Source organism: Zea mays, chromosome 7 (assembly GCF_902167145.1).
Source record: "Zea mays cultivar B73 chromosome 7, Zm-B73-REFERENCE-NAM-5.0, whole genome shotgun sequence".
In the NCBI taxonomy this organism is placed as follows: Eukaryota; Viridiplantae; Streptophyta; class Magnoliopsida; order Poales; family Poaceae; genus Zea; species Zea mays.
In genome coordinates this window covers 140,841,777-140,854,639 of record NC_050102.1, presented here as the reverse complement: position 1 = coordinate 140,854,639, position 12,863 = coordinate 140,841,777, and the positions used below count along the sequence as shown (strand labels likewise).

General features: G+C 59.0%; 1 protein-coding gene across 18 annotated transcripts in view; it reads right to left on the bottom strand.

Moving 5' to 3' along the window:
* LOC100281541 (light-mediated development protein DET1) overlaps nucleotides 1–12,314 on the bottom strand; it is a 49,285-nt gene extending 36,971 nt beyond the window's left edge. For 12 of the 18 annotated variants that reach the window (XR_004851223.1, XR_004851224.1, XR_004851225.1 and 9 more), the window contains exons 1-3: nucleotides 12,087–12,300; nucleotides 10,657–11,081; nucleotides 10,312–10,540 (exon numbers count right to left, since the gene is read on the bottom strand). Coding sequence is in view for 15 of the 18 variants with exons in the window: in XM_008653191.3 (XP_008651413.1) it covers nucleotides 10,312–10,540; nucleotides 10,657–11,081; nucleotides 12,087–12,254 (822 nt within the window). In the remaining 3 variants the exon portion in view is untranslated. Of the gene's footprint in view, nucleotides 1–10,311; nucleotides 10,541–10,656; nucleotides 11,082–12,086 lie in introns of all 18 variants that reach the window. The other 6 variants (XM_008653194.3, XM_035960575.1, XM_008653196.3 and 3 more) reach the window with 5 other exon arrangements.
* Between the last annotated feature and the right edge of the window lie 549 nt (nucleotides 12,315–12,863).

Here is a 12,863-nt window from a genome sequence, read left to right as displayed (position 1 = left end):
CGACAATGGCGGCCGACAACCCGCCCGCCGGCGGCGGAATCGACGACGTCTACCCCGCGTGGTGGAAGAGCAACATTCGGGCTCGCTCCGTTCTCTCCCCCGCCAACGGAGGAGGAGGCGGGGCCGTCAAGGCCAGACGGGAGGCCACGCTTCGCCGGCCGTCGAGCGAATCGACGCCCCCGACGCCCCGACGGAAGGCACGCCGGACATCGACCTCGCGTTCAAGACGGAGGCAAGCGCCGTCCCCCCGCGGCACGATGACCCCGAGCAAGAAGACGACGCCGGCGCGCTCGCGGAAAGCCTGCAGGACGTCGCCCTCGAACCAGAGATGACGGCGCAACCAGTCCCCGATGTGACTACGTCGCTCCTCGTCGACCAAAAGGTAACGACTAACTCCCATCTTGCGTCATTTCGACTCGGCCTCAACCCGCCAAACGACCTCGTTTTGGCGGGCGCCCTCATTGAGGCGAGTGCAACCCCACTGAGGTTCTGTATGCGGTCGCCTTGGGACCGACTGACGGACGTCTCGACCTACGGGCCCTCTGGGTCCGAGGAAGATGACGATCCCAGCATCGGTTGGGATTTCTCCGGACTTGGCAACCCCAGTGCCGTGCGGGACTTCATGACCGCATGTGACTACTGTCTGTCCGACTATTCCGATGGAAGCCGCAGCCTTGGCGACGAGAGCTGCGGCCCAAGCCGCGAATGTTTCCACGTCGAGCTAGGGGATCCCACCGAAGGCAACCACCTTGGCATGCCGGAGGATGGTGATCTCCCTAGGCCGGTGCCTCGCGCCGACGTCCCACGGGAGCTAGCTGTGGTCCCCGCTCCGGCGGGGGGTTACGACCCACAACTCGAGCAAGTCCGCGAGGCGCAGGCCAGGCTCAACGAGGGAACAGGAGCGCTTGAGCCGATCCGTCGAGACGTCGGACAGGCATGGGTGGGCCAACCCCTGGCCGGAGAAATACGTCATCTGCCCCAAGGTCTCCAGCACCGCGTCGCCAACGACGTCAGGATCAGGCCGCCGCCCGCATCCAGCGGGGTCGGTCAGAACCTGGCAACTGCAGCAATGCTCATCCGCGCGATGCCGGAGCCGTCAACCACCGAGGGTCGGCGAATCCAGGGAGGACTCAAGAATCTCCTGGAAGGCGCTGCGGCCCGGCGGGCCGAGAGCACTGCATCCCGGAGGCAAGGATATCCCTCGGAACCTCATGCCGCGACTTCCCGATTCATGCGGGAAGCCTCGGTCTACACCGGGCGCACGCGCAACACCGCGCCTGCGGCCCCGGGCCACCTCGGCAACGAGCACCATCGACGCGACCGTCGGGCTCACCTCGACGAAAGGGTGCGCCGAGGCTACCACCCCAGGCGTGGGGGACGCTACGACAGCGGGGAGGATCGGAGTCCTTCGCCCGAGCCACCCGGTCCGCAGGCTTTCAGTCGGGCCATCCGACGGGCGCCATTCCCGACCCGGTTCCGACCCCCGACTACTATCACAAAGTACTCGGGGGAAACGAGACCGGAACTGTGGCTCGCGGATTACCGCCTTGCCTGCCAACTGGGCGGAACGGACGACGACAACCTCGTCATCCGCAACCTCCCCCTGTTCCTCTCCGACACTGCTCGCGCCTGGTTGGAGCACCTGCCTCCGGGGCAGATTTCCAACAGGGACGACTTGGTCCAAGCCTTCGCTGGCAATTTCCAGGGCACATACGTGCGCCCCGGGAACTCCTGGGACCTTCGAAGCTGCCGGCAACAGCCGGGGGAGTCGCTCCGGGACTACATCCGGCGATTCTCGAAGCAGCGCACCGAGCTGCCCAACATCACCGACTCGGATGTCATCGGCGCGTTCCTCGCCGGCACCACTTGCCGCGACCTGGTGAGCAAGCTGGGTCGCAAAACCCCCACCAGGGCGAGCGAGCTGATGGACATCGCCACCAAGTTCGCCTCTGGCCAGGAGGCGGTCGAGGCTATCTTCCGAAAGGACAAGCAGCCCCAGGGCCGCCCATCGGAAGAAGCCCCCGAGGCGTCTGCTCCGCGCGGCGCCGAGAAGAAAGGCAAGAAGAAGTCGCAATCGAAACGCGACGCCGCAGACGCGGACCTTGTCGCCGCCGCCGAGTATAAGAACCCTCGGAAGCCCCCCGGAGGTGCAAACCTCTTCGACAAGATGCTCAAGGAGCCGTGCCCCTACCATCAGGGGCCCGTCAAGCACACCCTCGAGGAGTGCGTTATGCTTCGGCGTCATTTCCACAGGGCCGGGCCACCCGCCGAGGGTGGCAGGGCCCACGACGACGACAAGAACGAAGATCACCCAGCAGGGGGGTTCCCCGAGGTCCGCGACTGCTTCATGATCTATGGAGGGCATGCGGCGAATACCTCGGCTCGGCACCGCAAGCAAGAGCGCCGGGAGGTCTGCTCGGTGAAGGTGGCGGCGCCAGTCTACCTAGACTGGTCCGACAAGCCCATCACTTTCGACCGGGCCGACCACCCCGACCATGTGCCGAGCCCGGGGAAATACCCGCTCGTCGTCGACCCCGTTGTCGGCGATGTCAGGCTCACCAAGGTCCTGATGGACGGGGGCAGCTGCCTCAACATCATCTACGCCGAGACCCTCAAGCTTCTGCGCGTCGATCCGTCCTCCGTCCGAGCAGGCGCTGCGCCCTTCCACGGGATCATCCCTGGGAAGCGCGTCCAGCCCCTCGGGCGACTCGACCTCCCAGTCTGCTTCGGGACACCCTCCAACTTCCGAAAGGAGACCCTGACGTTCGAAGTGGTCGGGTTCCGAGGAACCTACCACGCCGTGCTAGGGAGGCCATGCTACGCGAAGTTCATGGCCGTCCCCAACTACACCTACCTGAAGCTCAAGATGCCGGGCCCCAACGGGGTCATCACTGTCGGCCCCACGTACAAACACGCGTTCGAATGCGACGTGGAGTGCGTGGAGTACGCTGAGGCCCTCGCCGAGTCCGAGGCCCTCATCGCCGACCTGGAGAACCTCTCCAGGGAGGTCCCAGACGTGAAGCGCCATGCCGGCAACTTCGAGCCAGCGGAGACGGTCAAGGTCGTCCCCCTCGACCCCAGCGGCGACACCACCAAGCAGATCCGGATCGGTTCCGGGCTCGACCCCAAATAGGAAGCAGTGCTCGTCGACTTTCTCCGCGCAAACGCCGACGTCTTTGCGTGGAGTCCCTCGGACATGCCCGGCATACCGAGGGATGTCGCCGAGCACTCGCTGGATATTCGGGCCGAAGCCCGACCCGTCAGGCAGCCTCTGCGCCGATTCGACGAGGAGAAGCGCAGAGCGATTGGCGAAGAGATCCACAAGCTAATGGCGGCAGGGTTCATCAAAGAGGTATTCCATCCCGAATGGCTTGCCAACCCTGTGCTTGTGAGGAAGAAAGGGGGGAAATGGCGGATGTGTGTAGACTACACTGGTCTCAACAAAGCATGTCCGAAGGTTCCCTACCCTCTGCCTCGCATCGACCAAATCGTGGATTCCACTGCTGGGTGCGAAACCCTGTCCTTCCTCGATGCCTACTCGGGGTATCACCAGATCCGGATGAAAGAGTCCGACCAGCTCGCGACTTCTTTCATCACGCCGTTCGGCATGTACTGCTACGTCACCATGCCGTTCGGCCTGAGGAATGCAGGCGCGACGTACCAGCGGTGCATGAACCATGTGTTCGGCGAACACATCGGTCGCACAGTCGAGGCCTACGTCGATGACATCGTGGTCAAGACACGGAAGGCTCCCAACCTCCTCTCCGACCTTGAAGTGACATTCCGGTGTCTCAAGGCGAAAGGAGTCAAGCTTAATCCTGAGAAGTGTGTCTTCGGGGTGCCCCGAGGCATGCTCCTAGGGTTCATCGTCTCTGAGCGAGGCATCGAGGCCAACCCGGAGAAGATTGCGGCCATCACCAGCATGGGGCCCATCAAGGACTTAAAAGGGGTACAGAGGGTCATGGGATGCCTCGCGGCCCTGAGCCGCTTCATCTCACGCCTCGGCGAAAGAGGTCTGCCTCTGTACCGCCTCTTAAGGAAGGCCGAGTGTTTCGTTTGGACCCCTGAGGCCGAGGAAGCCCTCGGCAACCTGAAGGCGCTCCTTACAAAGGCGCCAGTCTTGGTGCCGCCGGCGGACGGAGAAACCCTCTTGGTCTACGTCGCCGCGACCACTCAGGTGGTTAGCGCCGCGATTGTGGTCGAAAGGCAGGAGGAAGGGCATACATTGCCCGTTCAGAGGCCGGTCTACTTCATCAGCGAAGTGCTGTCCGAGACTAAGATCCGCTACCCACAAGTTCAAAAGCTGCTGTATGCTGTGATCCTGACGAGGCGGAAGCTACGACACTACTTCGAGTCCCATCCGGTAACTGTGGTGTCATCCTTCCCCCTGGGGGAGATCATCCAGTGCCGAGAGGCCTCGGGCAGGATCGCAAAGTGGGCAGTGGAGATCATGGGCGAAACGATCTCGTTCGCCCCTCGGAAGGCCATCAAGTCCCAAGTGTTGGCGGATTTCGTGGCTGAATGGGTCGATACCCAACTACCAACGACTCCGATCCAACCGGGGCTCTGGACCATGTTTTTCGACGGTCGCTGATGAAGACGGGGGCCGGTGCGGGCCTGCTCTTCATCTCGCCCCTCGGAAAGCACTTGCGCTACGTGCTGCGCCTCCACTTCCCGGCGTCCAACAATGTGGCCGAGTACGAAGCTCTGGTCAACGGATTGCGGATCGCCATCGAGCTAGGGGTCAGACGCCTCGACGCCCGCGGTGATTCGCAGCTCGTCATCGACCAAGTCATGAAGAACTCCCACTGCCGCGACCCAAAGATGGAGGCCTACTGCGACGAGGTCCGGCGCCTGGAAGACAAGTTCTCCGGGCTCGAGCTCAACCACATCACTCGGCGCTACAACGAAACCGCAGACGAGCTGGCGAAGATAGCCTCGGGACGAACGACCGTCCCCCCGGACGTCTTCTCCCGGGATCTGCATCAACCCTCCGTCAAGCTCGACGACGCGCCCGAGCCCGAGGTACCCTCGGCTCAGCCCGAGGTACCCTCGGCTCAGCCCGAGCCAACCTCGGCCCGGCCCGAGGTACCCTCGGCCCCCGAGGGCGGGGCATTGAACGTCGAGGAAGGGCAGAGCGGGGCCACGCCAGACCAAGATTGGCAGGCCCCGTACCTGCAATATCTCCGTCGAGGAGAGCTACCCCTCGACCAAGTCGAGGCTCGGCGGGTAGCGCGACGCGCCAAGTCATTCGTCTTGCTGGGCGACGAAGAGGAGCTCTACCATCGCAGCCCCTCGGGCATCCTCCAGCGATGCATCTCCATCGCCGAAGGTCGGGAACTGCTGCAAGAAGTACACTCGGGGGCTTGCGGCCACCACGCAGCACCCCGAGCCCTTGTTGGGAATGCTTTCCGACAAGGCTTCTACTGGCCAACGGCGGTGGCTGACGCCACTAGAATTGTCCGCACCTGCGAAGGGTGCCAATTCTATGCGAAGCGGACACACCTGCCCGCTCAGGCTCTGCAGACAATACCCATCACCTGGCCCTTCGCTGTGTGGGGTCTGGACCTCGTCGGTCCCTTGCAGAAGGCGCCCGGGGGCTACACGCACCTGCTGGTCGCCATCGACAAATTCTCCAAGTGGATCGAGGTCCGACCCCTGAACAGCATCAGGTCCGAGCAGGCGGTGGCATTCTTCACCAACATCATCCATCGCTTCGGGGTCCCGAACTCCATCATCACCGACAACGGCACCCAGTTCACCGGCAAAAAATTCTTGGATTTTTGCGAGGATCACCATATCCGGGTGGACTGGGCCGCCGTGGCTCATCCCATGTCGAATGGGCAAGTAGAGCGTGCCAACGGCATGATTCTACAAGGGCTCAAGCCTCGGATCTACAACGACCTCAACAAGTTCGGCAGGCGATGGATGAAGGAACTCCCCTCGGTGGTCTGGAGCCTAAGGACGACGCCGAGTCGTGCCACGGGCTTCACGCCGTTTTTCCTGGTCTACGGGGCTGAAGCTATCTTGCCCACTGACCTGGAATACGGCTCCCCGAGGGCAAGGGCCTACACCGAACAAAGCAACCAAGCTAGCCGAGAGGAATCGCTGGACCAGCTGGAGGAAGCTCGGGACAGGGCTTTGCTACACTCGGCGCGGCATCAACAGTCCCTGCGACGACACCACGCCCGAGGGGTCCGGTCCCGAGAACTCCAGGTGGGCGACCTGGTGCTTCGGCTGCGACAAGACGCCCGAGGGAGGCACAAGCTCACGCCCCCCTGGGAAGGGCCATTCGTCATCGCCAAAGTTCTGAAGCCCGGAACATACAAGCTGGCCAGCAATCAAGGCGAGATCTACGGCAACGCTTGGAACATCAAACAGCTACGTCGCTTCTACCCTTAAGATGTTTTCAAGTTGTTCATATACCTCGCACCTACGCAAAGTTTAGTTGTCAAGGAAGGGTCGGCCTAGCCTCGGCAAGGCCCGACCCTCCCTCGGGGGCTAAAAGGGGGGAGACCCCCTCTGCGTCGAATTTTTTCCTCGAAAAAGGACCTCTTTTTAGCAGGATTTCTTCCGTGCTTCTTGACTACTTCGGAAAGCGGATCCTGGAAACGACGAGGTACACGTAAGCAGCCAAGGCTGACCGAGCCGAGGGACTCCTACGCCTCCGAGATACGGATACCTCACTCGTCCCCTTCTGCGATAAGTAACTTGCGCTCGGGTAAAGCGACTTCGTGGACCGAACGAGTCATCACGTTCGGAAGCTTTCCTGCCGAAGCAGTCCTTCAAGCTTTCTCGACTAAGTCGGGGACAGGGCCTCATGGACGGGTGAAAGTACGCGTAAGCGGCAAGGCCGACCGAGCCGAGGGATTCCCACGCCTCTGGGATACGGATACCTCACTCGTCCCTTCCGCGAAAAGCAACTCTCGCTCACACAAACATCCCTGTTACCGACAGAGTCCAGATGCTCGAAACAAGAGGAAAAAAGACGCAGCTTCGCAAGCGCGGCGAGGGCGTGTTCTTCTGGCCTCGGCGGCCGCAGAAAGCACACGCTACAAGACGATCTGATCCTGCAGGCTCGGGTCTTCACGCCGAAGGGAGCCGTAGCACCCTCGGCATCGACGACGTCTACAACAAAGCCCGACCCAGCCTCGGGCGGCGCCGAGGTCCAGGGGCTCCTCCGGGAATCCGGCCCGAGCAGGCGGCTCAACCGGTTACCCCTGGGGCCTCGGGCAACCGGCTTCCAAGGGCGCTAGCCCGATCCGAGGCCTCGACTGATCGACTTTGGCGTCGGCTCCGCTGACGGACAACACGGCTAGGCTCCGGCCAACCAGGTTCCCCATTCTCGAGCCAACTCCGCCTCTGTTCATACTGATATCGCTACCCCCGGCCTCGATCCACCAAAGGGCGGGCGCAGCGATCGCGTCGTCAGCCAGGCTCACGTCCCATCCTGAGACAGCAAGAGAGCCTCCTCTCACGGCGTGAAGACGGTGCACCCGTGACCCATTCCTCGAACAGATCGCACGCGCGCAACGGCCGCCCCGCCAACCACTCGCCCCGTCGCATTAACTCCGCGGCGGGACACGCGGCGCTTCTGGCAGGAGGAGCGCGCGACGCTTCACCTTCGCCTTAATAACCGCGTCAGAAAAGGTACGCCACGTCGTCCGATTTCGTATCCTTTTCCGTTTTCCTCTTTCTCTATCTCTTGCAACAGGGACCGGGGAAGGGGGATGCCCCGAAAGGGATCCTTCTCCGCGAAGGAACCGGGCTCCGAGCCCCCCATTACTGATCAGGGGTTCGAAGGCTGGCCCCCCGAGGGTTCAACGGCCGCCTCAGATCGCGTGGGCCCGACACCCACTACTGGTCAGGGGTTCGAAGGCCAGCCCTCCGAAGGGCTCCATGGCCGCCTCAGGCTACTCGGGCTCCGCGCCCATTACTGATCAGGGGTTCGAAGGCTGGCCCCCGAAGGGTTCACAGTCGCCTCAGACACCGAGCGAGGGATGACCAGGGGTACGTTCGATACATAACCGAGGCTCGGGCTGCGCTCCCGAGGTACCCTAGGACATTTCCGAGACCAGCGGGAACGATCTTGTAACGGAATCCCATCGGAGGGAGGCATCGAGCCCTCGGACCCCGTCGCCAGGGGACCGGGTCCGGCAAATCACCCGCAGGTACTTTTGGGCGTGCCTCTGGGCCCCTAGCCAACCCCCAACGAACGGGGCACGGACGTCCACTCGGATTACCCGCTTGCAGCTCACCGGAGACACCATGTTCGGTGCCCATCGAGGGTAACATGGCGCACTCCCCCCCTCCTCCTTGCGGAAAGGCGACGTAGGGGCGTATATAAAAAGCCGAGTCTGTCCCTGATCGTCCTCTCGCCCTGTGCAGAGGCTCGGGGGCTGCTCTCGCAAAAACCGGCTCCGGCCAAATCGTTGACAGCGTCAACATACCAGCCCGAGAGCTTGGGCCCCGACCGTGCACCCGGGCTACGGCCAGTTCGCATGAGGGAACGACCAGACCAGCCGAAGCGTAAAGCAAAGCATTAAGACCTCGAAGGAGTGTAACCACTCCTCCGAGGCCTCGGGGGCTACACCCGGCGGGTGCGCTCGCGCGCACCCGCCGGAACGAAATGCAACCGAGAAAGGCTGGTCCCCTTGCAAAAAAGTGCGACAAAAGCCTCCAAGCGAGTGCTAACACTCCCTTCGAGGCTCGGGGGCTACTGTCGGGGACCATAATTAGGGGTACCCTCAAGACGCCTAATTCTCAGCTGGTAACCCCCATCAGCATAAAGCTGCAAAGGCCTGATGGGCACGATTAAGTCAGGGATCAGTCCACACGAGTGACTCGATCACGCTTCACCCGAGCCTAACCTCGGCCAAAGGCAGCCGACCTCGAGAGACTTCCGTCTCGCCCGAGGCCCCCTTTTTATGGCGGGCACATCACCGGCTCGCCCAAGGCCTTGGCTTCGCTCAGAAGCAACCTTGACTAAATCACCGCACCGACTGACCAAATTGCAGGGGCATTTAACGCAAAGGTGGCCTGACACCTCTATCCTGACACGCGCCCCCGGCAGAGCCGAGGTGACCGCCGTCACTCCACCGCTCCACTGGCCAGTCTGACAGAAGGACAGCGCCGTCTGCGCCACTCCGACTGCAGTGCCACTCGACAGAGTGAGTCTGACAGGCAATTAGGCCTTGCCAAAGGCGCCACGGCGAACTACGCTCCGCCCGACCCCAGGGCTCGGACTCGGGCTAAGACCCGGAAGACGGCGAACTCCGCTCCGCCCGACCCCAGGGCTCGGACTCGGGCTAAGACCCGGAAGACGGCGAACTCCGCTCCGCCCGACCCCAGGGCTCGGACTCGGGCTAAGACCCGGAAGACGACGAAACTCCGCCTCGCCCGACCCCAGGGCTCGGACTCCGCCCTGGCCTCGGCCGGACGACTTCCGCCTCGCCCGACCCCCTGGCTCGGGCTCGGCCACGGCAACAGAAGGCAGACTCAACCTCGGCTTCGGAGGAAACCCCACGTCGCCCTGCCTAGAGCACAGACCGCCACGTCAACAGGAGGCGCCATCATCATCCTACCCCGAATCGACTCGGGTCACGGAGAACAAGACCGGCGTCTCGTCCGGCCAGCTCCGCCAGAGGGGCAATGATGGCGCTCCACAAGCTCTATGACGATGGCGGCCCCCAGCTCTCTTACGGAAGCAGGACAACGTCAGCAGGGACTCGACCGCCCCAACAGCTGTCCCTCCATCAGGCTCCGCCGCACCTCCGATAGCCACGACATCACGCCAGCAGGATGCCCAGATCTCTCCGGCTGCCACATCGGCATGTACCTAGGGCGCTAGCTCTCCCTCCGCTAGACACGTAGCACTCTGCTACATCCCCATTGTACACCTGGATCCTCTCCTTACGACTATAAAAGGAAGGACCAGGGCCTTCTCAGAGAAGGTTGGCCGCGCGGGACCGAGGATGGGACAGGCGCTCTCTTGGGGCCGCTCGCTTCCCTCACCCGCGTGGACGCTTGTAACCCCCCTACTGCAAGCGCACCTGACCTGGGCGCGGGACGAACACGAAGGCCGCGGGACTTCCACCTCTCTCACGCTCGGCTCCGGCCGCCTCGCCTCTCCCCCCTTCGCGCTCGCCCACGCGCTCGACCCATCTGGGCTGGGGCACGCAGCACACTCACTCGTCGGCTTAGGGACCCCCCTGTCTCGAAACGCCGACACAAGTGTACACCCAAAAAATGTAAACCTAATCTCAAGTACGTAAAATCCAAGAAAGTCACAGTACTAAGATTTGCATATACCTGAACATGTGAGTGAAGAAATAGCTCATCATCTTCCCGGCAGAATGCACCAATGCTGCGTACCTCAACAAGGTTGCCTGAATCTCGTATCTGTAGGATATGTATTGTTTGGTATCGCAAAGAAACAATACAAAGAAGGTCCTCATACATGTAAGCACCAATACTATGTGCCAGATTGATAAAATCATTGCAGAAAGCCTTTTCATCAAGTATCACACCATCTTCTAGCCTGGTAACACAAATACAAATGTCCTAATCCACCCAAACGATGGAAACAACGGATACAAAATATATTGTAACTTAGAACCCCCAAAAAATGCATTCCTCAAGAGACAAGATTTGTACCTCACAAGATGGAAAGTTATTTTCTCAATTAATGGCACCCCATGTATTGCACCCTCAGTGGCAGTTGATTCGTTACTTTGTGCAGTAGATGTTGCAAATAAACCAAATCGATGGCATTCCATGTACAGGAAAAAGTCCTTGCAAATATACTCATTGCCAGATGCAAGAGGAATTGAATAAAGCTGCTTAAAGAAGCTGTCAAACTTCTTTGCCTTTGGCGGAAGCTCATGAGGATCACATTCTTCATTGCATGAATATGTCAACCAGATTGGACGGTATACAATCAAATCTTGATGGTTTCGGCTAAAGGCCACAAAATATTTCCCATCATCAGTGAACTTGCGAAACGAATAATCTGGGCAATCTATGTCATATATAGTATAGCTTGGGACCAAATTTTCATAGAACTGTCTAATAGTGTTAACCTGTAAATGGTATGTAAGAACAATAAAACACAACTTAGATCTGCTTAAGTTACTGGGAATCGGTTAGAATTTGAGTTCAACATTAAAGAGCATGCTACCAAGCCTAATTATATGTTGTTAAAAGTTAAATCATTCATGAAAGCAAGCATCTATATGAAAAACATTTCCCAACTATACAGAAACAAGTGTGAATTGTGCAGAAGTAAAAAAACATATGAGATACATTACATCAATCCCAGATTCATGTTCATTCACTTCTCATCATCTGACTTAGATAAAGAACACAAAATTTTAGAAGAAAAATGGAGAAGAATATTTTGAAAAAAATTAAGTTTCAAACTAAACAGTTGATTGTTCAATATTTATTCAAAAAAGGTAGAATTGTATATTCTCAGTTTTCATATACTAGAATTGAAAAAAGGTAGCAGAAGTACTCAATGTGGGAGCTCCAACATTTTATACCACCCTGTATCATGATGAGGAAAAACTGTATGATAATTGTTCTCAAGGTGCCTGATCTGAATAATTATGAATTAGCATGGTTTAAAGTGACATTATCCAAACTAATCCATGCCCATTTGTAGCATGGCCTAGAAACAGCACTGAGAAGGCCAGGTTTGGTTTAGTTATTGTCCAGCACTTATCGTTCTTTCCAAGCATGACGGCAATAGCCAATAGTTAACTAAATTACTAGGTATATATGTCCTGTCATCTGAAGCTTCGCTGTCCTACGGTATAGATATCAACGCAGCATACCCTAGCACGCCACAAAGGCACAACAAATGCTAATCGCACAAAACTGCTGCAAAATCCGAATAGAAAATTAGCTACCCTTCTCCAGGGGCTGAACCGCTGTTGCCCCGCTCCAAGAGAGGAAGCCAGCCATACTTCGGCCGCCCCTGTCTCCTCGACGCATCCGCCGCACGTGACACAATCGCACAACCCTACCAGAAACGACAAGAACAAAACAAGGAGCAAGAGAAGAGGTTAGAGAAGGAAACGTACGGTAGCGCCAGGGCGCGGGGAGATGAGCTGACGCTCGAAGACCCTAGAGGCGAGGTTGCTGCTGCGGAAGTATCGCGCCATCTCACTCACCGTCCCGCGCGTGGGCGACTGCGCGGCGCCAGCATCGCACGTGCGCACTTGCGAGGCGGGTGGTGAAGGAGGGGGCATCGAACAGAAGCTCTGGGCGGAGAGCTCGTGGAGTTCGTGGCCTCTGGGGCTCAAGACAATTGCATATTTAGGATTCTAAACAGTACGCTTCGCAATAATAACATCCGAAAGATTTAATTCGTAAAAAAATACTACAAACCTTCTCTAATTGATTATACTATCATTCAACATATATCCTTTCTTTTATAATCTGATCTCATGTATTTTTTTCCCTAACAAGACAGTTTTACCATTTATTAATTATACATATTTATTATTTGGAGATCCATAAACGAACTAACAGATTCGACCTCCATACTGACTTCCCTCTTCTCTTCCCCAATCGCCATGGATCCTGCTTCTCCTCCCGCACACGCTACAGCCGTCGGCCAGGGACCTCCATCCAGAATCGACTTCCCGCTTCTCCTCGCCGCGTCGTCCGCCGCCAGGGACGCCCTCGTCGCGCCGTCCGCTGCCAGGGAAGCTGCGCCGTCCGCCAAGGTCGTGCCGTCAGCCAAGGCTGCGCCATCCGCCAAGCTCGGCGAGGAGCTGCTAGCCGAAGTCGCGCTCACTAGGGTCGCTAATGCCGCGCCGTTCGCCATGGCCGCGCCGGCAGTCGCGCTCGGCGAG